Source organism: Acomys minous, assembly GCF_964271855.1.
Source record: "Acomys minous genome assembly, chromosome: 2".
NCBI lineage: Eukaryota > Metazoa > Chordata > Mammalia > Rodentia > Muridae > Acomys > Acomys minous.
In genome coordinates, this window is record NC_140484.1 from 13,085,690 (window position 1) to 13,109,521 (window position 23,832).

Sequence of the window (23,832 nt, forward strand, 5' to 3'; positions counted from 1 at the left end):
GGCTCATCTGCTGACAGGGCAGAGTCGCTGTGGTTGGGATTGGTGGGGGAGGCTGGGCTGGATATAAGTTAGTTTCCTCGTGGACTGTACTCCTTCTGTTGTCTTTAGCTGTGAGCGAGTTTCATTCTGTAACGTTGCATGTTTCTGAAAAATCTGTGGGTCTGAAGGAATTTGTGTTAAATTTCCCTAGGACAGAGAAGTCATCAAGTTTAGGGGTCTTAAACTTGGGGTCACGGAGTCCGTTAATTGCTCATAAATCAGCTTAATATATAGCCAACAGCTTGTAACAGAAAAAATAGCTAGAATAACATAAAGAAGATGGAACAAAATTAGGGTAGACAGGAATGGAGTGAAATGGATTGTAGACAGGAATGCAGTGAAATGGACTGTAGACAGGAATGCAGTGAAATGGATTGTACACAGGAATGCAGTGAAATGGATTGTAGACAGGAATGCAGTGAAATGGATTGTAGACAGGAATGCAGTGAAATGGATTGTAGACAGGAATGGAGGGAAATGGATTGTAGACAGGAATGGAGTGTAATGGATTGAACAGTGACTTGCATGCTTCCTGAGTAAATATTATCTGGGAGCAAGTCTAGATGAATTTATTTTTCATCTGTTATATAAGACAACATTTTCAATGCACTGCCATGCTCTCTAGGAACAAATCTTTGAGAAAGTCTTTGCAGAGAGAATGGTTGTTCTCTGATAACTGTAAAGGACCAGGTCTCAAGGCCACAGTGGTACTATCTGTATTTCAGAGATTGCATTGGCCAGTGAGAAACTCCTGTGTGTTTCTGCAATCCTGGAGATAATAATGTGTCTGTCCTTAGGTTCTGGAGCGCAGCTTCAAAAAGGAAATTTCTGAAATCTCTGGACACCAGGGGGATCTTCTCCACAAGCTCTTTAAACGCAGGCCCAGGTCTGTTTCTTTTCTACTACCAGATCCGGGGAGTCGGGGAGGGCAGGGTCTTTTTAAAAGAATTATAAGAGCCAGAGAGATCCTGGGGATCCACATGGCAGAAGGAGAGAATTGATTCCCACAAGCTGCCCTCTGACCTCCACAGTGCGCCATGACACACAGCCAAGTGTGCACGTGCACAAAAGCAAATAGATGTCAAAAAGTAAAGTAGTTATAAATGTTTACCTTTTCCCAATTAGATCAAAGCAATCAGTGAAACACCCTGAGATGGAAGCATCCAAAAGCATCATAATTCAGTGTTTTCCAAGATCACGCCGGTGCCTTATGAGAGAGAATAAAGTGCAATGATTAGTTTCAACTGTTTAAAAATAGTTGTGTCTGTGCTCCTATTTCACACATGGGAAGGCTTAAGCCAAAGTTAGCCTCCATGTTTCTAAAGAAATATTCCACCAAACACAAGTGGAGCTTTACACGAGACAGGCTTCCAAGACTAAACATGTCTGAGGAAGTACGGCTTTTTACAGCTAAATGGCATTCTTCACTGCAGAGCCTCCCAACTAGCCAACTTGCTAGTGACTTTTAGATTTCCAGGAATAGGAAGATAGTCAGTAATGTCTTCCCAATGGATCTGACCACAAATTGCTTCTCCTTGGAGAATCTCGTGTGACTATGCTCAGAACAAGGTCTTTATTTGCAATTTTTTGGGGGGTTTGTTTGTTTGTTTGTTTGCTTTGTTTTTTGTTTGTTTGGTTTTGGTTTTTTGAGACAGGGTTTCGCTGTGTAGCCTTGACTATCCTGGACTCACTTTATAGACCAGACTGGCCTCGAACTCACAGCGATCCACCTGCCTCTGCCTCCCAAGTGCTGGGATTAAAGGCGTGCACTACCACATCCTGGCTTGCAGTGTTTTTTATAATAAAGTTTAAAATAAAAAAAAAGGTAGCTCAAAATAATGATTTTCTAGCTTTCTGAAATACATTTCTACACTGGAGGAGTACTGAGATAGCTTGATTTCTAACATAATGAGTTTAAATTTTCAAAAAAACATAATACAGAGTCATGCTGTTTGTCATAAAAGATCAAGTTAATTTATTTGAGGGATACAAACCTTTGACAGGTTCCTAGGAACTCTGTGTGTGTGTGTGTGTGTGTGTGTGTGTGTGTGTGTGTGTGTATAAGCCAGAGGTAAACCTGGGATGTGATTCCCTAGTTGCTTTCCACCTCTTGGATTGTTTTGATGTTGTTGTTTTTAATTTTTGAGGCAGATTCTCTCACCAGCCTGGATCCTGTCAGTTTTCCTAGGCTGACTAGTCTCTCTGACTAGTCAGAGAGGCCCCAGGATCTGCCCGTCTCTGCCCATCCAGTGCTGGGATGAGTCACAAGCATACACTGTGACAATGGGTTTTTTCATGCAGATGCTGGAGACTGCACGCGGGTGTTTATCCTGTTCAGTACTGATGGAGCTATTCTCCTTGCTCAGTTTCCCTAGTTGCTGTACATCTTTTGAGACAGGGTCTTAACTATAAAGCCTTGGCTAGCCTGACACTCAATATGTAGTCCATACTGGCCTTGAATTTTTAATTATTTTTCTGCCCCAGCCTCTCAAGGGCAGAGATTGCAGTGTAAGCTACCAGGTCTAGCAGGAGTGTGCTACAGAGTAAAGCCAAGGGATCCTTCTTGATCATCAAATAGAATCTCTTTTGAAATCTAATTCCACAGGGAGTGCCGAGCCCAGCTCTTTGCAATCTCCTTCACTGCCCAGCTACAGCCCAGGAAAACTGAGTTAACATATTGTAGACAGAGAGCCCTTCCCCAGTTCTACATATGTCCGGATGTCCAGGCAGACCCAGGGAGCACGCACACTAAATAGTATTGGGTGTTTATTTGCCCACAGAAGAAGTGGGTTTCCTAGCATGGGTAAAGCTGCCGATGCTGCAATAGTCAGGGGTGCCTGTAAGTCCAAGGCATGTCTGGGAACCTAGAATATGAAATGGCAAAAGAGGACATGTGTCCCTGGGGTAACCCGCTCGCCAGCCCTGAAGTGACAAAGGAAATCACTGTACAAGGTCAGGCTTGTGCTAATGGTCTGTTACTTAACAGTGGGATTTGTTTGGTTGGTCGGTTACTTGGTTTGGTTTTGGGTATATGTGAGAATATTAAAGGCTAATCATCTTTTCTTGCTAATACCAGGGTTCACAAACAGAAAGCACAGGCAGATGTGACCAGTCTTGTTCCTTATGGTGAGCGACCAGGATCTGGCAAGTTAAATAAGGAAAACTTTGCCCAGCTAATGAAATCCATGGACGAGCTGGATAATATCAGTAACATGCCAGAAGGCTTGGACCCCTTGGTCTGGGAACATTTCTGCGCAACACGACGAGCAAAAGTGGAAAATGAATACAAAGTATGTAGCTCCATTTAAACTTGTAAGTGTAGTAATAGCACATAACACATCTGTCAGTACATCAGGAAAGCTAGAGCCTCTTGCTGGGTAGTAGTTAGAATTAGTAATAATAACATAACAAATCAAGTAATATTATTTGTGTTGATGTTAAATCCCCAAGGTCCAAAATGTGGCCTCTATGCTAAGTAGCTACTGTGCACTGGAAATAGATGTGACCAGTACTGAGATGTGCTCAGTGGAAAACGCATACAGATTCAGAGAACCTCCATGAAACAAACAAGAAATGTCCTGTTAATGTTTTTACATTGCTTATGAGCAGGACAGTACCTTGGAGAGTTTGTATTCAGTAAAAAGTATTAGTAAAATAAGTCCATCTGTTTCAGTTCACTTTTTATAAAGTGACCACAACAAAATTTAAAATGACACACGTGGTTCTCATTGACTTTTCTCCTGGACAGCGTAGTTAGAAATGATCTCATTTGGCATAGAATTCTCTTCAGCTCCCCAGAGGAAGCTTCGCCCTTTGCTGGCACAGGGGACAGAGATGAAGTAAAGGTGAAAGAGTGAGAACGCGTTTAGCTGTGAGGAGACCTTCTGCCCCCTGACCGCCTGTCTCCTTTCTCCTAACCCCCCAAAGTTAGCGCACTTACTTCAGATTGGCAAACTGTTATTATCCATGGTTCTAGAATTTCATGTAAGTGATGGGAACAGATTTCAAACTGGTCTATATGCATGTACATGATACACACACACACACACACACACACACACACACACACACACACACACACACACACACCCCAACTGACTACTTGATTTTCAGCAAAAGGCCAACTTGATACTCCTTAAAATTCTTACGGAATGTGCCGGTCATATTTTACAAAACTCACCAGAGTTTAGGAAAAGATTTAAACTTGTATTAATCTCTGAGAAAGGCAGGCTTTGTTGAGTTTTTGTAAGAAACAGTCAAAGACAGGTGTTGTCTCCAGTCAAGCCGTCACGTGCTCTGACATACTGGCGGTTGGGTTTATCAGTTGAAGCAGAAGGCAGCCACCCTACTGGAAATGACGACTTTTCTCCGGAGGAAGATGGAGGATGATGAGGTTGTGCAGCACGAGATCGAAAGAGTGTTCCATGAGCTCCTCCGGTAATTCGAACCTCTCAGGGTTTTTTTTTTCATTCCCATTCATAGTCTGAGTTGAACTCAGTTAAGCAGGGCCCCCCCACTCTCCCACTCCCCCCCAAGCCCCCATCTCACACACACACACACACACACACACACACACACACACACACACACCCCACGTTGCAGAGCCAGCCTCCTTGCAGAGCCAGCCTCCTGCCTCCTGCCTCCTGCCTCCTGCCTGGCTAGTCCACAGCTGGCTCTGCCTGTCTCAATCCTAGCACTGTCCTGAAATGTTCTATTTTATAGAGTGTGGTTTGTTACCCAAGACTTGTTTCCAAAGAAATTTTGCCATGTGTGCTCATAACATAAAGAAACCAACTTTCAGGGGTCAGGAGAGGGACCAAAGCTTTGTGTAAATCTGTCCCTACCACAGAAACATACAAAGAGCCTGTCTCTGCCAGTGGAGACTTTTGGGCTCAGGACTGAGGGAAAACCAAGCAGATTTCCAAGCCATTTCTCCACAAACACCCACCAGGTTTGTGTTTTCCTTTGTAGAGCCTGGTGGTTTTTACTGAGTGCTTTGTAAAAAGGTCTTTGTTTCAAAAGGCCATGTGCAGGTTGATTGCTGTGAGTTTGAGGACAGCCTGGTCTACAAAGCGAGTCCAGGACAGCCAAGGCTACACAGAGAAACCCTGTCTCGGAAAAAAATAAAAAAATAATTTTTAAAAGGCCATATGGATAGCCACATGGATAAAGAAATATTTCTGTGACATTCCCAAATTCATCATTACTCAGCAGTTTCAGATCTAGGCTATAGGAGGAATATGAATTATGCACCAGATTTGATAAGCAATATATAGATTTAATAATGGCATATTATCAAAATCAGTAAGGTCAATATTTTGATAGACTTTCCACTTAAAGTATTTCTATGTATTTTCATTACAATCAAAACTATACAGTTTTTTTCCTTAATCTTTACATCCTGACCATCTCCACCTCCCTTGTCTTTTCTTAACCTTACAGTAGAAGTTCACAACTAATTCTGTCCATACTGTTGCTTCAACAATCCAATTAGAGAGAGCTCCAGGTGGAGGGAAGAGGTTCTGGAAAGGCTCATCTCTGGGAAAACGCTCTTCAGGCCACTCAGGGTGCATCCTTGGGTTGGTCAGAACTTTATGTCTCAGCCAATGGGTGAGGTTTGATCCCTAAATACACCGCAGATACTTCCTTTTAAGTCTTTTTTCCATTTAGATTGCAGGATGAAAAAGTGAAATTCCAGGTGAATTTGACAGTACAAATTCTTCTCAAACAAGGACAAATAGAACTGGAGAATTTCCAGTTGACTCTGGAATATTCTGATGCGATTCTCATCAATAAGAACATAATTGAAGACTTGAATTCTGTGATTCGGGTAACTATCGATTTTGAACATATTGGCTTTTTTGTATAGAATGCTTTATAGTGTCTCTCGTTTCCACGGTAAGTGTGCTGGCTAGTTTTGTGTCAAATTGACATAAGCTGGAGTCACTGGAGAGAGGGGGCCTCAACTGAAAAAAAAAAAATGTCTCCAGAAGATTGGGCTGCTGGCAAGCCTGTAGGGCATTTTATTAATTAGTGATTGATGTAGGAGGCCCCTACCCATTGTGGGTGGGGCCATCCCTGCACTGGTGGTCCTGGGTTCTCTAAGAAACCAGGCGGAGCAAGCCCCCCTCCATGGCGTCTGCATCAGCCCCTGCCGCAGGTTCCTGCCCTGACTTCCTTTGATGATGAAAACTCAGGGCCAAATAAAAGCCTTTCCTCCCGCAAGTTGTTTTTGGTCATGTGTTAGAAGGACCTGGCTCCTCCCAATCTGGATAGCTGTTCTGTGCTCAGCACTAGATGGAGGACTCCTTCTCCCCAGCAGGGCCTCCTGCTCTCTGCCTGACTCCATCTGGAGAGTCTTTAGGCATAGATGCCCCTAACCGCATTTGATATATGGCCCTTGACACAGCACCCTGCTGGCTCTCCCCTCCCCTTGCCTGTAGGATAATTAGGTACTGTGTTCCCATTCATACGGTAGGAACCAGGAACGTGCTGCCAAATGCTAATCTAATGTCCTTGAAGAGCCTAGTTCCAGCCAATTGTGCACATCTATCCTGGGAGCACACCCCCCCACACACACACACTCCCGAAGGCATATATAGCCTTTGTTCTCCCTGAATAAAGTTGAACTAGCTCCCTGAAGTGGTTCCTGGAGGGCCATTCTCCATGTGCTCATGGACTTCAGAGTCCTGCTGCCCTTGCCTTCATGGGTTGGTGGCCAACAGCACCCCCCCACACACACACCCCAGGGAGGAGGAGACCCACAGTCATGATGTTTCATCACAGCAATGGTAACCCTGACTAAGACAGCAACTTTAATGATGTTATATCAGTGTTTCCTCCCAGTAGCTGCCATTAAAATTACCTATAGAAATGTATGCCAAGACCTTACCCCATGATATATTTTTTAAAAATCTATCTACATGACTCTAAGGTAAAGAAAGTTCAGGACAGTGAGGCTAAACATCCATTCTAATATACCTTAGTTTCTGTAGTATATAATCTTTGATTACATAGTTCTACTATAGCTCTGATTACAGTGCTAGGTATGGAGCTGAGAGTCCCCAGCCTTGTGCTTTAGTCTAGCTAGATTTTTGTCAGTCTTACTGATTTTTTTTTCAAAGAACCAACTTTTGATTTCATGGCTTTCATTGTTTTCCTATTTTCTATTTCACATATCGTTAGTTTATTCTATCTTTCTGCTGGCTTTGACTTCAACTTTTCTTTGCTTTTTTTCTTTTTTCTGGCACATAAAGTTAAATTATTGGTGCAGCTTCCTTTTTTCTTAACTGTGTAACAAGAAAATCTGAATTAATGCCTGCATAGCTTTAGTAGTATTGGAAGCTCTGCCCCGCTAAAACTCCTTCTGGTTTGTGCTGTGTTCACTCCATCGCTTCCCATAGTCTGTAGCCATTAACACTGATTTATGGTGACTGTTGTGTGACTTTCTATTTTAAAAGGAGGAACTAGGAACAGACTGGACTTTACATTTATGTATGTATTCATAGTTTGTCAGTAGTATTTTTATACCTTCCTTTTTCTTTGAGTTTCCTCTGCTCTCTCTGGTTTCAAGTTGAAGGACTTCCTTCAGCATCTTTTTTAAAGATTTATTTATTTATTTTGTGTATATGAGTGCACTGTCTGTATGTACACCTGCAAAGAGGGCATCAGATCTCATTATAGATGGTTGTGAGCCACCATGTGGCTGCTGAGAATTGAACTCAGGACCTCAGGAAGAGCAGACAGTGCTTCTAACCACTGAGCCATCTCTCCAGCCCCCTCCTTCAGCATCTTTTACAGAGCCAGTCCACTAGCAATGGATTTCCTCCACCCACTTGGTTCCCCCCAAAATGTCTTAGTCTGTGTTTCACTTAAAAATACTCCCTTCTTTTGTTTAGATTTTTAAGACAAGTTCTTGCTACATTTCCTAGGCTGGGCTCAAACTTGGGCTCCTTCCGCCTCGGCTTTCTGAGTGCTAGGACTGCAGGAGCCAGCTCAGCCTTCATTTCTGAAACACGGCTTTTATAACTATAAACTTCTTAAATTCTTGGTTGGCAGGGTTTGCCTGGGGGTCCTTTTCCTTCTTTTTGTTTTGTTTCAACATTTTTTTCCTTACCTTTTCTCTGGGAGCATATGGTTTGGCTTGCTTTGCCTTTTTCTATTTTTGTTTCTAGTTTCTTCCTCTAGCCAAAATCATTCTTGTGAGCCAGGTTTGCCGTTCTCTCGGTGGCTGAAAGTGGCTGAAGTGACTCTGTCAGGGAAAAGGTTAGCTTTTCCTAAATGCTGGTTCCAGGCTTTCTCCAAGACTAGACAACCAGAGTAGGCTCCCCAACTTTCTAACTTCTTCCTGTCGTCTTGGTAAAGACATAGTGGAAGTTTGCAGAAAATGGCATGCTTAGCCATGTTTGGTGACAAATGTAACCCCAGAATTCAGGGGCTGGAACAAAAAGATACAAGTTCAGTGCCAGCCTGGATTACATACGAAGACCTTGTCTCAGAAAATCTTAAAAGAATTAAAATTGTAGGTGAGTAGCTAAATAGACTATAGCATCACTAACTAATGGTGGCAGGACTGAGAGGCGGTGGCTTTGACTGGAGTGATAGAGCGAAGAATTTTGACCTTTGTTAACTTAAGATGTATTTCAAACATTTTGGTGGAATGTCCAAGTTGAGTGTTCTCTATAGATCACATATAAATAACTGCCTATAGATTATTACATACAGGCATCTACTTATAGGTAATTTTAGCCATGAGACTGGCCGAGACAACCTACAAAGTTAGGTAGACCAAAAATAGGGAGCTTGTGTCTGCACCTCCAATCCAACTCTGAAAGGTCCAACACAGAAGGAAACAGGGAAGGAGGCAGGAAAGTAAAGTAGAAAAGAAAACCAAGTAGAGATCTGTGCAGTGTCAACCATTTGACAAGAGCAGTCTCAGGAGAGAGTTGAGGAAGGGGTGCCACTCACGACACGGGGAAAGGCACTGACTGTAAGTACACCCCGCAACACTGGCTGAGATAAAAGTGGAAAGGAGATAATAGCTCTAAACCAGTGCTTCACACCCTTGACATCTGGGACAGGAGACTGTTTTCTGTGGGAGCTGCCCTGTGTTTTGTAGGCTGCTTTGTAACATCTCTGACCTCCCCTTACTAGAGGCCAATAGCAACCTCTTGGCGTATCAACCCTAACATACACCAACGCTTAGGACCATCCACTGGGTCAACACACTTTCCTCAGTAGAGAAATGCTTACATTTAATATTTTGTTTTTTGAGCTACTTTTGTCCAGTTGAAGTGTGTGAGCATGGGAGTCAGGTGACTGAAATATAAAATTTAAAAAGTATTAAGAGATGCAAGGACTTGAGGGACCAAGCTATGATCAAAAGATGAAGATAAAGAGTAGAATGTGGTGTGCTATGTAGCTTAGTTGCATGGTCTTCAAAAAACTAGATTATGTAAAGAGAAGAAAAAGAAGAGAAATAATACAAAATGGTAACCGTTGGAGTTCCTATATAATTTGATTGACTGCTTGACTGACAATACAGCTCAGGCTAGCCTAGAGCTTATTATGTGGCCAAAGCCACCCCATACTTGGGGCAATCTTCCTGTCATAGCCTCCCAAGTACTAGAATCTGGAGTTATAAATTCATTTTAGAGACATAGTAATTTTATTTTAGTGATCTTAGAACAATTTTTAAAATTTAAATAAAATACTGTTTACATTAATGGTCCTTAATTTTATTGAGATCATATAATATTAAGTATATGTTATTTGAATAAGTATTTAATATCTCATTTTATAAAATTTAATATGCTTAATATTTAATTTAAATGTTATCTATTTAAAATATTCATGAATTTCATATAGGTTATTGGATAACATGAATGAATTGAATATATGAATATATTGTATATATAACCTAATATATTGAATAACCATTATTCCAAGTGAAGTACAAAACAATGGGGTAAATGTCATAGCTGACATTTTTCTTTGCTACTGGCTACAAGGTAGATGCTAGTATGCCTTAGCCGTGTTAGCCACATGTTTTATCCAGGAGCATCAGATGTGAAGGCCTAGAAGTTTCCAAATCCATACAGGTTATCAGCAGGAGTCTTAGAGACCAGCTTCAGATGTTGTGCAGCTCTGTGTACAGGATCACATGTGTTCACCAATGTCCCTTTTTAGGCTCAAGGACAAAAGAAAGTTGCTAGCATGATGGAAAGTAAAGAAGTCCACAAAGGAATCTATCAGATTGAGTGGGAGCACAAGAAAATGGAGATGGAAATGGAAGATCTCAACCAGAAGGCCTGGGATATCCAGATGCTGTTTTTCTCACGAGACCGTCAACAGGCCAGTCTTCCCTGCCCCTGCGTTCATTCCTTCATTCACAAATACTTAGCAGAAAGTCATCCCTTTCTTAATTTGCTTATTTCTCATCTCTCTAAACACTGAATCAGGCTTAAAATTTGGAATCAGCTTTGGTGGCTCTCTTTCCCAAATTAGCTATTTATCTTTTCCTTGTCTCCTGTTTCTGCCACCGTCCTCCATTTTCACCGCTTTAGAGTAAGAGGCAGCACATCTTTTTTGTTTATTATTTTGTTTTTTGAGACAGGGTTTCTCTGTGTAGCCTTGGCTGTCCTGGACTTACTTTGTAGACCAGGCTGGCCTCGAACTCACAGTGATCCGCCTGCCTCTGCCTCCCGAGTGCTGGGATTACAGCACATCTTATTAGTTTCTAACACTAGTAGCTCATACTCTCATTGATTCTCTCCCTCCCTCCCTCCCTCCCTCCCTCCCTCCCTCCCTCCCTCCCTCCCCCCCACCATGTGTATGTCTGTTTCTCTTCTCCTCTTTCTCAAAATCCATTTAGTTCATTAATTTGAACACTGCTATCATACTTATTTCATAGATGATTCTACTAATAGCTGCTCAAACATTTTAAACTATTCTTTTTGTTGTTTGTTTGTTTGTTTGTTTTTTCAAGACAGGGTTTCTCTGTGTAGCCTTGGCTGTCTTGGACTCCCTTTGTAGACCAGGCTGGCCTTGAAGTCACAATGATCCACCTCCTTCTGCCTCCTGAGTGCTGGGATTAAAGGTGTGCACTACCACACCCAGATTAAAACAATATTCTTTATGTACCGAATAAATTCAAAGTCCCTAGGTGGACAGTATCACTCAACTTGCCTTTAGGGCAAATGAGAGAAACAAATGCCACTATGCTTCGTATCCATCAGTATTGTCATATGAAATGGAGGAGGGAGAGAGGGAGGGAGGGAGGGAGGGAGGGAGAGAGAGAGGGAGAGGGAGAGGGAGAGGGAGAGGGAGAGGTACAAGTGTGTGGAAAGATAAAGATCAACGCTAGGTGTCTTTCTCTGTAATTGTCCCACATACTTCAGCTAGCCTGGCTGACCAGCAAGCTCCAGGGCGCCCCCTGGTGCTGGAGTTAGAGGCCTTTGGATGGATGCTGGGAATCTGAACTCAGATCCTCATGCTTGAGTGGCAAGCATCGTTTCAACTGAGCCCTCTTCCTAAGGGATCAAACAGATTGCCTTTTGCTCACATAGGCTCTTCAGTCCCAAACACCTTCCTCCCCTTCCTCTGTTCCTTGTCCCTTCCCCTCCTCTCATCCTACCTACCTAGTTTGCCAATACTAAACTTTTGTCACTTTCTCCATGAAGCCTTTCTTTGATTTCCCAAGTCTTGAGAAGCCCTAACGCATCACAAACTGCCTTCGCTACACGTGACATATCATCTTGTAGCCAGTCATTTCTGTATGCCCTCTTTCCCTTGAAGGCAAAGCCATGGTATCTGCACCCACTTTGCTGTCTTTAACTAGAAAGCTATTAATGTAGGGCCCAAGTGAGACACTTATGTTTGTTGAGCCATACTAATAGAAAAATGTAAACATTTGTAATGATTAGCATATAGACTAATAATATAGTGTATTGATAGCTAGATACAAGTAAATATTGTAGCACAAAAGCCAAATTAATCTTTTTTTTTTTTTTTTTTTTTTTGGTTTTTCGAGACAGGGTTTCTCTGTGTAGCCTTGGCTGTCCTGGACTCGCTTTGTAGACCAGGCCGGCCTCGAACTCACAGCGATCCGCCTGCCTCTGCCTCCCAAGGGCTGGGATTAAAGGCATGCGCCACCAACGCCTGGCTAATCTTAACATACAGATACTTCAAAACTTTGCTTATCGAAAAGATAGAAAAATTACTCTTACATGTATTGTGATATCTTTTTTTTTTTCTCCCCCTCTTAAAGTACCTAAATGAACCAAACTACGAGAATGTGATTGCCATTCAGATTGGAATAATGGAGCAAACCATCAATGTTATAGAGAAGGTCAGCCTCAAGTATATCAATTATTGTAATGGCAACAGTTGCGAATCATGTGAGCAGAGTAATGTTTCAGTCATGAACTCAGACAGAACCTAACAGAAACTTGATAACGTACTGATATTCATGAAAATCAGAGGTCCCTGACCAGTGTCTTTGCAACCGCAGCCAACGATGCGGACTGCTGCCTATCTCTGAAAATTAGGATTCACCTCTGGGGCTGTTTATGAGTGAATGTGAGTTTGCTCTCACATTAGTTAAATCTGAGCCACACAAGCCCTGTTAGTCTTCCTGCATTTTGAACTTTTTAGTATAACATAATGACAAAGCTGGTTATACTATACAGCATGTAAGATGGAAGGAAAGTAATTGCCAAGGTTTTAAAATGTTCATATTTTAAGACCATATAAAATCTTTTCTAAAGAATAGTGTTAACATTCTGTTTTCTAACAACAAAAACAAAACAAAGACCTGACTGCCTGCTGTGAACAGACCATCTATCTAGCAGGCACTAGGGATATAGTAGTTGTCTTAGTGATGATAAAGTATTTTTAAAGCACAAATGTTTTTATAAACTTTTTTTCTTCAAAATTATTTTGGGGTCTTGTGGGAACAAAAATTTCAGACTCACAAGAAGAATGTAGATAACTGCAAAAAACTACTAAAGAAATTGGGACGATACAGCAATCAAAAGGATATAGCAAATTACACTCTAACCTGTAATCTACGGGAAGAACTGGTGGCTGTCTCAGAAAGACAAGACATCTGCAATGCAGTAGGTGAGCTTTTTTTTTTCTTCAGTCAATTATAGGTAATTGGTATTGGCGGCATTCTAAACGGCGTCCCTGATATCTGAAGCACCACCATCAAGCTACCAGTGTCCCCTTCACACAAATGATCTTAGGCATTGCTGCTGTACTCGCTGTTGGTAATAATCCCACTAATTCCTTTCTCCATTTCTGGCTTAGGGTCTAAGCTGACTTGTGAAAAGATTGCCAGAGAACAATATGATAACCTGTTGAAACAACAGAAGCTGACAAACATTTCCAAGCAGCAAGCGGAGCAGATTTCAATACTGCAGGCTGAAGTGGAAAGGCTAAGGATGAAAACGTTTCCTGCTTTGGTCCCAATGTAGATAGAGCCCCAGCAGGACCGGGTTCCCTGCTCTGGTCCCAATGTAGAGCCCCAGCAGGACCAGAGGGCGGGCCACTCAACAGTGCCGCGGGAATAAAGGCAACCTCTTGCTCTTATGAGAAAACCTAAGGAGGGTAGCCCTTAGCTGCACATTTTTAGTAATAGAGTTTAGGTTAATCAGTACAGTTGTTCATCTTACATGAATAAATGAGTAAAATACCATAAAGTGTCATTTGTATTAATTAAAGAAGTGTTTTTCAACCAGGAAACAGGGAAGAGTTATTTTTTCAATTAAAATTACCAGAATTCTGGAGATTTTTACCAGTGAAACCAAAGAAAATCAGTATTTTTCCCAAGACTTAAGTCATTTGTAAATTATATTTTGGAAACAGAACTCAACCTTTCCCCCTAGCAGCATTCAGCAAACAAGTGTTTGTTTCCTTGAAACAGTTGGTTCTACTCATAGAGATGATGCTAAGGCTGTAGGACCACTCACTAGTAAACCAAAAACCCACCCACACTTCCACACCATCACCATGGTCGTTTACCAGAGTCTCCACACGATGTCAATGTCCCACTTTACTGCAATTTATAAGTTAAGCTTGCTATACACCACCACATCTAGTGTAGACTGTAACAGGCAAAGGAGCAGTCAAAACAATCTTCCACTTAGGAGCACACTCCTGCCATGCCAAGATTATTAGAGGTGGCTGCCAGCAGGGGTCACACAGAGACTCCACCCCGAAGAATCAACATTCCCACTTAGTTTGTCCTGTTCCCACATACTAGTTGCTATTTGTTTTTATTATTATCCCTTACAAGCCCTAGTTTTCTAAGGACAGACAGAAAGGGGTTGGATCTGGATGGGAGAGAGGTAGGGAGGAACTGGGAGGGGTAGAGGGAAAGGAACCACAATCAGGATACGTGAGAAAAAGGGAGCTAGCTTCAATAAAAGGAAAAAAGTTAGTACTACCCATTATCACAGATGTGAAAAAGGAGGGAAAAAAATCTCAAGGTGGTTTCTAATTGATTAACCCATTAGTGCTCAGTGCTTCCCGGGTGAACAGAGGACCAGCATCACCCTGCTGACTCTTCCCTCCTCGTGATTAGAATGACAAGGCAGCCTAGCTGATTTACTAGAGAAGCCACTGGTCACATTTCGTCTATGACTTCTGAGGATTTTCTGAGCTCAGCCATGGAACCAGGAGGGTGTGCAAGGTAAGAGACAAGGGCCGCCAGCTCTCTGGCAATTGCAGTCAACCATGGCTACACTAAACTCGGCTCTTCACTCTTCTAGAGCTGTAAATGCCACATCGCTTAATGAGTTGTCTGGGTACACCATTAGCTAAAAGGAAATGACCTAACTGGCTAATTCTGGCGTTAATAAAGCAAATAGCCTGTGCCACATGTTTTGTCAACAACTCTAGGTGGTGCTCCTTCCTCAGCAGCCTCAGCTTTGAGGCTTGACCAAGCTGGGCTTGAAGGACTCTTGCTCTCATACCATGTTCCAGAAGAAGCCTTTCCAAAGATGCCTTCTGAGTAGTCTGACAGGTGCTTTGAAGGGCTTGTGTGCCTTGAACTCTTAACTCATCCCTCAATACTGTTCGTGATACCAATTCCTCTCAGCTTCTGCTGAAGAGCAGTTCTTTACAGCTCATCACCAACTAGTGATATAGACAAACAGGTCAAGCATAGCTTGGCCTTATGTACAGGAAGAATAGCCTCACAAATGCAGATAGCAAGAAGGAATTTCTATGCGTATAAGGTAGTTAGGTGTGTTACAGGTGTAAGTCCTCTGTTGTAACAAACAGCAAGAGTTTTTAGAGCAAAAGGGAATGAGAGGGAGTGCTCAACTGAAAGCAAAGTTCCTGGGAGAAAGCTCAGTACAGACCATCTACCCTAGTTAACTTAGGGTTCTGGCTGAGGCCTCACTGTCAACTCAACAGATACTTCCAATTTATATCACAGATGGAGGCTACAAAGGCAATTGTGAAGAACCTTTCACACCAAAAACACCTGCAGAAAATAAGGATATGAAGCTTCCCAAGATGGTCATTTTAATAAATGAGGAAAACAAATTTGGAGAAAAATTGTGAACATAAGTTTAATTAGTTGCTGTATTGACATACACAAAGGTATATAGTAAGCAGATGAAGACAGGTCCATACACTTAGGAGGGGCAGGTTATATTTAGGCCAGCTGAGGCTTAGACATTCAATAGACTATTTTTTAACACTGAATATAAAACCTTTAGCCACAAAAATCAACGGATTAAACCTGGTTTCTAGCATTATCCAAACTTCCTTCTGAACACAATTTAACTTTTTATACTTACTGTCTTTAGCAAATATAGCCAAAATACTGAGCTTCACCTTACAATCTCGTTTATGTGTTTATCCTGAACTGTTCAATATTCCTCCAAGCCACAACAGCTTACATCTTTCTTCCCTTTAAAATATCTTTTCATATTGTCATTTTTAGATATTCTGTAGCAAGGCAAAGTGTGTAGCCACGGATAGAGCACATCTGAGGCTTGGGTATGATCCCATCACCCCAAAGAGAGAGAGAGAGAAAGCCTGGAGAGAAAAAACAACAACAACAACAACAACAACAAAAATGTATCAAATCCCTGTAAATTCCTCTTCAATTCTGTCGTAATGCACCACTTTTTCATCTATCCCATAGTAGTCGATCAACTCGGTGATGCTCAGCTTCTCGTCTTCATCCTCTGACATAACCATCTGTAGCTCGTAGAGCAGCTGCTGGCTGCACTTCCTCCATTTCTTTATTAACATCTCTAACTCACACATGTTATTCTGAAACAGAAAAACCAAGTCAGTTAATAACCAGATGTTCATGCATTTTAACTTACAGCAAAGTGGCTAGACTGGTTCCTATCTCACTTTAAAGGATAATACCACAGGCATAAAGGGCACCACAAGCCTTAGGAAAAAACCTTCACCTTGGGGTAGGGTGGGGTGGGGGGTTGTTGGAAACAAATGATTAAATTAAGAAACTGAGGTTCTCAATACACTTTTGTATTACAACTATACACTTAAGATGCTTCGTTGTACCTTCCTAATTTTTCTGTGAACATCGAACTTTTCTTAAAGGTGAAAATATTCAAGTTTTTAAAAAATTTAGAAATGTCATGTTTAGAAAACTCCTAAAAATTCAAAAACCACAAATTAAGATCCACTATCTCTAATTCCACATTTATGGGAAAGAATGAGTTACTACATGGGCAAGAACTGCTCATGAAAGAGAAGTCACATCCTTTCAGACATCCAAGTTTTGTTGAACTGCTAAAATCTGTGTTTTCTCAAATAAATGCCTGACATTTATTTAGAAATACAAGATCATTACTGAAAGCACATTATACTGTATTCTATGGGTTAATTTTAGTTCTACTGTCATCCCTTTCTGTTCCCATTGTGTTTTCGTCTAACAACTTATACTTCTACTCTTGCTACTGGCTAGGAATTAAAGCCAAAACGCTACAAATGTGGATTAAACAAAAGCTGCAGCTTTTAAGTTGTACCTCGTTTCTGATAGGACTTATCTGCCTAACTCTAAACCAATTCTGTGTCAGTTAAAGACGGTGTAAGCCAGATTTCTGGTTATTTGGCTTGTTTATGACTAAAAAGAATTGATTTCCAAATTCTGAAATTACTTCACTTATGTAAGAACTATTCGGTGATTCTGAAATTCTTCTCACCTTTATTCTATACATTTTGACTAATTTTAACCTCCGAAGGAGTTCTTCCTTCTCTTGAACTTGCTTTACCAATTTTGCTTTTTCTTCCTTTAAACTTTTAGTTTTCTCGTTCACAGAATCATTTTGGAGGGCACTAGCTGACCCTGTATCAAGTGACTTAGATTCACGTGTGCTTTTATTCTCCGAGCTATCTTTTTCAGACTCATTGCCTTTGTGCTTCAAACTTTCTTGGGATTTTGAACAATTTTCTTCTTTTGAGGAATTTTCTTCTTTTAAGGAATTTTCTTCTTTTGAGGAATTTTCTTCTTTTGAGGAATTTTCTTCTTTGGAAGGATTTTCTTCATTGGAAGAAATTTCTTCTTTGGAAGGATTCTCTTCTTTGGAAGAAATTTCTTCTTTGGAAGGATTCTCTTCCTTGGAAGAAATTTCTTCATTGGAAGGATTCTCTTCCTTGGAAGAATTTTCTTCTTTGGAAGGATTCTCTTCATTGGAAGAAATTTCTTCATTGGAAGGATTCTCTTCTTTGCAAGAAATTTCTTCTTTGGAAGGATTCTCTTCTTTGGAAGAAATTTCTTCTTTGGAAGGATTCTCTTCATTGGAAGAAATTTCTTCTTTGGAAGAATTTTCTTCATTGGAAGAAATTTCTTCTTTGGACAAATTTTCTTCTTTGGATGAATTTTCTTCTTTGGAAGAATTTTCTTCTTTGGAAGATGCTCCTGGTTCTGAAAGGGTCTGATCATTTTCTTCATTCTCTACTTTAAGTCGCTTCACCACACTACAAAATGAATGAGATGAAGATCTTGTTTTCTTTAATCTTTCTTTGAGTGTTCCACTCATAGGCTGAAAAATACATAAAACATTAAAAACATTAACATTCTTGAAATAAATCTATTAGAAATAAAGGCTTTACACTTCTATGGTGGGTACACTGGGTGGCTTTCTGTCTCTACAAATCCCAATCAACCATAACCAATGTCTTTAATTTCCAGAGGCTCCTGAAGTCTAAACTAACTAAAATAAGACTGAGATACTTCTCACGCCATCAGCAGCTAATATTGCCTGACAATACTAGAAATGCCTCAAAACTATAGACTAAGGAAAGACCTGACACTAAAGACTTCTCCTAACCAAAGAAAACTGTACAGATTCAAATTTCCTCAGTTTGGGGCATTTCAATTACCTGACCAACTAAACGAAATGAACTGAATCAAAATTAAATCTGGCAGAAAAGGCATGGGCTATTAATTCACACTCCCGTATCCTTAAAACTGCCACTACCAGAATATTTTGAAACACAGAACAGATGGCGAGGAGGGAGCATCAGGATTTTCATACTTGTTTGTTTGAAAGTGGTGACGGTGGATTCTCATTCTGAGAAGTCTCAGGTAAATTCGATGCTGAATCTGAAGAGCTTTCCATCTTGGACATGAACTCCTGATTTCCTTCTAAAAAGGGAAACACACGGATGATGATCAAATTAATTACCTCAACAGGCCTCAATTCTTAACAAAAATTTCTTTAGTGTACAAAACACTAAAAAAGCCAACAACGTCTTCCAATTATATATAGCTGTAATTTACTCTACTTCTTTTCGTATTTTCCCAATTAACCGCTAGTATCTCGTTGGCGCTCATTTTTTCCCTTTAAATATCTTCAAAAATGTTCATTCCGGGGAACTAACTTTACCTACTCAAGAATTTTAATTTTTGTCATAATTTTGTAAATAAAAGCGATACAGTCGGAATCTTGATTTGGAATAATGTTATGGATCTTGAATCTTAAAAGCTTTGTGCCTACGAACAGGACGCTCCAAGCCTGACGTCTTAGAAACCAGCGACCGCCCTTTTTTGTTTACAAGGGGTGAAGCCTCCCCCAATCCATCTGCGCCGCCCCGCCCCCCTCCACCCCACACTCCCGCTCCCCCATCCCCCCTCACCACAGAAAGCCCTTCCCCCCACCCACTCCCGCGCTCCCCTCTCCTCCCGCAGCCCCGTCCCCCTCCCCTCGTCCCCCCATCTCCGTCCCCCTCCTCCTTCACTCCCTCCTCCTCCCTCCCGCCCCCTCACCACAGAAAGCCCTCTATCCCACAAAGCAGGGAGGCAGAGCTCCCGCGCCGCCGGGAAGAGCTTCTCTATCAGATCCACAGACACCCGGAGGCCCGAAGCGCAGACCAGACCCAGGGAGAAAGCACAATACCTTCCTCAGCCATGCCCACGGCAGAGACAACAGCGCTGCGGCCCACACACAGCCTGCGTAGCGGCCTCAGAATGCCGACCTCGCCCCGGGGGCAGAGCCTCGCGGGAAGAGAGACGTGCGATTGGCTATCTTGACCGTAGCGGGCGGATGTGATTTGTCCAGCTCCCGACGGAGCGCGCGCGCGCAGGGCCGTGAGCCTCGGCCAGCGGGCGGGGTGGGGCGGGGCCAGGCAGGGGGCGGGGCCAGGCGGGAGGCGGGCGCGGCTCCTGGTTGGCTGGGTTGGCCGGCGCGCTCCAGGCCTCAGCTGAGCGCGCGCGGCCGCCAGCCTCGGGATGGCGTCCCGGGAAGGATGGTTTTGAGTCTCTGAACGGGCCTGATGGGGGCGCGCTTCCGCTCGCCACTTCCTTTAATGGCTGCTGCGCCTGCCGCCTTCCCTGCAGCTTCCCTGGGGGCGTGCATCCTCGGGGAAGCGCGCCTGAGAGCACCGCCCCCCGTGCCCACCCCCCCGCCCCCCCGCACGCTCGCGGCCGGGCGGTCTCCGCGTTCTCCTCAGCAAAGGCTTTTCCTCAGACGTGGCAAGGCCGGAAGCTGTGGGGCCTCTTGGGCTCCCTGCAGGAGAACGCTTCCGATGCGTTTGTGGTCACAAAAGAGCGATCTGTTAGGAAGCAGGCATGATGGGAATCTATGCAGGCGTCTCTGCACGTTCAGTAGAGATCGTCTCCAGCTTGCATTGCTGTCTCTCTCCGCCTCGATTTTAGTTTGTGTCTACCCCTGCTTAGCTACACAGGTTTTGGTCAAATCTGAGGTTTAAAAAAAAAAAACGCACCCTAAGGAAGATTATTATGGCGCAGGACAGGAAAAGAGCAATCGATACGGTGGGGTCGGTCTAGAGTTAAAGATGTTTGAGACCTAGGCCCCTTGCTAGACCCTGGGAGACTACAAATGCAGCCTAAAAATGCCCTTAGGTTTCCAGCGGTGGGATGGGGGGGGGGGTCCTGTTGCTATGCGACAGCAAAGTGAACTAGCTGGGGTGGAGCCCTGGGTGTGGAGAAGGCAGCTGAGTAACTTGTGAGTCATTTGTAAGTTTGTAATAGGATACAACGCTCTTTACGAATATCTGCTAATGGTGGCTTAAAAGCAGCCCCAAAGAAATGATTAAGAGTCCTAAGCAATCAGTTATAAACACAGAACGTACAGAAACTTAATGAGATTCGATCGGCAAATGTTGCAATTAATTGCCTAGGTTCAAGTCCTGGCACAACGGTTTTTCTGTTTGTTTTTGTTTGGTTTGGTTTTTGGTTTTTGCTATGGAGTGTAGTGGTCGTGTACCTCAGTTTGCTGGTTTCGTATATGAGAATAATACCTCCTAGAGGCAGGAAAATTAAATGATAATTTGTGAGAACAATGCAGAGTCCCAGAGAAACATTTAATGGTTTATTCAAGCATGTTCGTCATTCTCTAATTGTCTTAAAGCAATGCATCACAAGCTTTTACCTTTCTTCCAAAAGCATGGGTTTTTAAAAATAGTGCTATGATTTCTAAAATTCCACACAATTTAAGTAACGAGTACCAGAAAACTTGGAGCCTTCACTTATGATTTAATGTTAGTATACCACTCCTAAATGTTTAAGAAACATAAATTTACCTTCATGATTTTACAGTACATGTGTTACAGTTCACAGATCACTCTGTACACTCATTTCTTCTCACTTTTTCCTTGTTATGAGTTCATCTCTTTGCAAAAAGCAGAGTTATCTGCCTGGACACTTGAAGCACAATGCACCCTCTACATATTCAGGATGCCTTGAGGCATAAGGGTGAGTTGTTTTTATGAGTCTAAAATCAGCTGTTCCCCAATCCTTTTATTATTACAGACTCTCTTAGGGCTGTGTTTTTGCTGGCTGCATAAAGGAAAACAATATCTTGCCTTGCAAATGTTCTGACTTGTTTTTATGTCAAATTGGTGTATTAAAATAAGACTGGCTGAACTTTTAAAGGACCTCTGAAGATGCTCTCAGGAAAGCCTGTTGGTTCAGAAATGTGCAATTGTCTTATCTCTTCTGTGTGTTTTCAGGTGTCAATGATCGTCCCGTATATTTGTATTTTACTCACCATACTCAATTAGTGTGAAAGATCTGGAATATGCATAAATTCTCCCTATACAAATGGAGACAAAGCTCCTTGGTAGGATGCTTGCCTCTCGTTCATGAGGCCCTGTGTTTGAAGTGTTTCCCCTGGGGAGGGAGACACTAAAAATAGCCATTATAGTTTCCATGTGTATTTAGACAAATGTGTCTTTAGTGACCTGAAATCTATTTGCCTACAGTTTGGTGTTTGTCACATAGGACTTTTGTATTTCATACGAAATTTTCAAGTAGTAAAAGGGTGCTTTCTCGTGAGCCAGAGAACAAAGACTCCTTACCCTACCATAGAGTACAATAGAGGAATTGTCCTAGGATACAGGGATAATAGTAATTAACTTCATCCTAAGTCAGACTTTCTCTGTTTTTAAGTTTTTTCAGTTCCCAAGGCTACCGTTGACTCCTTCATTATTCATCAGGGAGTGGTAAAATGTGTCTTCCATTCTTGCTATGATTACTGTTGATGTGCGATGACATATACCTAGAAATCTTTATGAGATTTTTTTTATAATTCATTTTTATGTGAAGGAAAACAATATCATAGAGTCTTTCTCCCTGTCCCTTCCCCTCCTCTCTCCCTTCTCTCTTTTTTTCCCATGCAACAATAAAGGTAAAATTTAGGCTCATGAAGACATAGCTGGTGGTATCTAAAGGATTTTTTTTTCTTTTCGGCTCATGAAGACATAGCTGGTGGTATCTAAAGGATTTTTTTTTCTTTTCGAGACAGGGTTTTTCTGTGTAGCCTTCGCTGTCCTGGACCTGCTTTGTAGACCCAGCTGGCCTCAAACTCACATCGATCTTGTCTGTGCCTCCTGGAATTAAAGTCGTGTACCACCACACCCGGCACTAAAGGATTTTCTTTTTTAAAGATATAAACACTTGCAAAACTATGATTATAAACCATTTGGGTGAAGAATTACATAAAATCCACATGATAAAGTTCATGTGTAGCACAAAAAGAATTCAGTAAATTTTCTTAACTATTTATTATGACATTTTCTTACTGTGTATAAATGGAAAAATACCTTCAAAAACTCACACCATTATACAGACCTATCCATGATGTGAGGAGCTTTATTGCTTGGTCAGTTCTTAAGTTTCCTCTTAAGAATAATTGACTATGTGTTTCTTGTTCTTTTTCTGTTACCTAAGAATCTCATGGGGGAATTCAACGATGTGTGGTTAATCTATGCCTATAGATTATCAAATACCCTGTGACTATAGGGTGACCTCCGTGCATTTTTAAAAATCATTCTTCAGCTGTATTAGTCAAGAAGGAATTGAATTTTAAACCACAGGATGAAAAGGGGTCTTACTTGTTTAGGCATCCCTCGCTTAGCTGGATGGGGACCTAGAACGAGGAGCCACGATGGCGAGGGTCAGTGTTATTACTGTGATAAACATCTTTCCAACAAGCTGGCCAAGGTCCTGATACCCAAGGTGCAGAGGAACAAACAGAACCTCACAGGGAGTTCCTGTTCTTTTATTCTACCAGATAGGGCATTTTGTCAAGTCTATTACAGACTAGAGAGGCAAAAGTATCTGAGCCTCAGTCCTGTTGCTGCTGTGTCGTTCCCTCAGGGAAGAATAGAGTGACTCAGGTTAGAGTAATAATGTGGATGGAGGAGGTGGGCTATGTAGGCTGAGAAACGGGGGGTCGTGGCAGAAGAATGAGTCTGTGAGAAGATGGTGAGAGTGGACGTGTTGCTTGGGGCCACATCTTTCTCAGATGCTTGATTAACTCAGAATTGTCGCCCTTGAATTCATTTGCAGAAAAAAAAGGCATTAGATGTCAGCAAATGCTTGAGCAGCAGAACTTGTCTTATAATCATCTTTAACCACGTTGGAGTTTGAGAGATAACAACTCTCATGATAATTTGACAGTGTTGGGATCTGTCTGAAGTGCTGGTAAACATGTCAGTTCAGTATTATTCCATCCCTGCCTCTCACTGCTCTTTCAGTCCTGAGGGTATATACTTCTCTTGGGGACTTTTTTGGTTGAAAGAGAAAACAGGAAACGGGGGGTAAGAGACCACTCTACCACGTTTTAGATCTTACTGCTGTTTGGTTTCTCTTCTTCCACACGTTGGCAAGTTTCGATGATAAATATAGTACTGGATCAAATATGTGAATTTAGGTTAGCCAGAAATTTTGTGGCATAATTCAGGAACCAAGAGTTAGGTTAGGACTAGTCGTGTTCCTGCCATTCCGGAGAAACTCCAGGTCTTTACTGCAGAGACAAAATATCTCAGATTTCTATC

General features: G+C 42.0%; 2 protein-coding genes across 3 annotated transcripts in view; one reads left to right on the forward strand and one right to left on the reverse strand.

Moving 5' to 3' along the window:
* CFAP43 (cilia and flagella associated protein 43) overlaps positions 1 to 16,090 on the forward strand; it is an 89,868-nt gene extending 73,778 nt beyond the window's left edge. For both annotated transcript variants that reach the window (XM_084772184.1, XM_084772183.1), the window contains 8 exons: positions 837 to 925; positions 3,116 to 3,329; positions 4,364 to 4,476; positions 5,710 to 5,869; positions 10,228 to 10,392; positions 12,308 to 12,388; positions 13,008 to 13,161; positions 13,351 to 16,090. In XM_084772184.1, the coding sequence (XP_084628310.1) occupies positions 837 to 925; positions 3,116 to 3,329; positions 4,364 to 4,476; positions 5,710 to 5,869; positions 10,228 to 10,392; positions 12,308 to 12,388; positions 13,008 to 13,161; positions 13,351 to 13,517 (1,143 nt within the window). In that variant the 3' untranslated portion in view covers positions 13,518 to 16,090. The remainder of the gene's footprint in view (positions 1 to 836; positions 926 to 3,115; positions 3,330 to 4,363; positions 4,477 to 5,709; positions 5,870 to 10,227; positions 10,393 to 12,307; positions 12,389 to 13,007; positions 13,162 to 13,350) is intronic.
* SFR1 (SWI5 dependent homologous recombination repair protein 1) lies at positions 15,595 to 19,796 on the reverse strand. The gene is made up of 4 exons (XM_084772185.1): positions 19,431 to 19,796; positions 18,570 to 18,679; positions 17,235 to 18,074; positions 15,595 to 16,332 (listed from the first exon to the last, which is right to left on the reverse strand). The coding sequence occupies exons 1-4, from the start codon at positions 19,441 to 19,443 to the stop codon at positions 16,138 to 16,140; spliced, it is 1,158 nt and encodes a 385-aa protein (XP_084628311.1). The 5' UTR covers positions 19,444 to 19,796; the 3' UTR covers positions 15,595 to 16,137.
* Between the last annotated feature and the right edge of the window lie 4,036 nt (positions 19,797 to 23,832).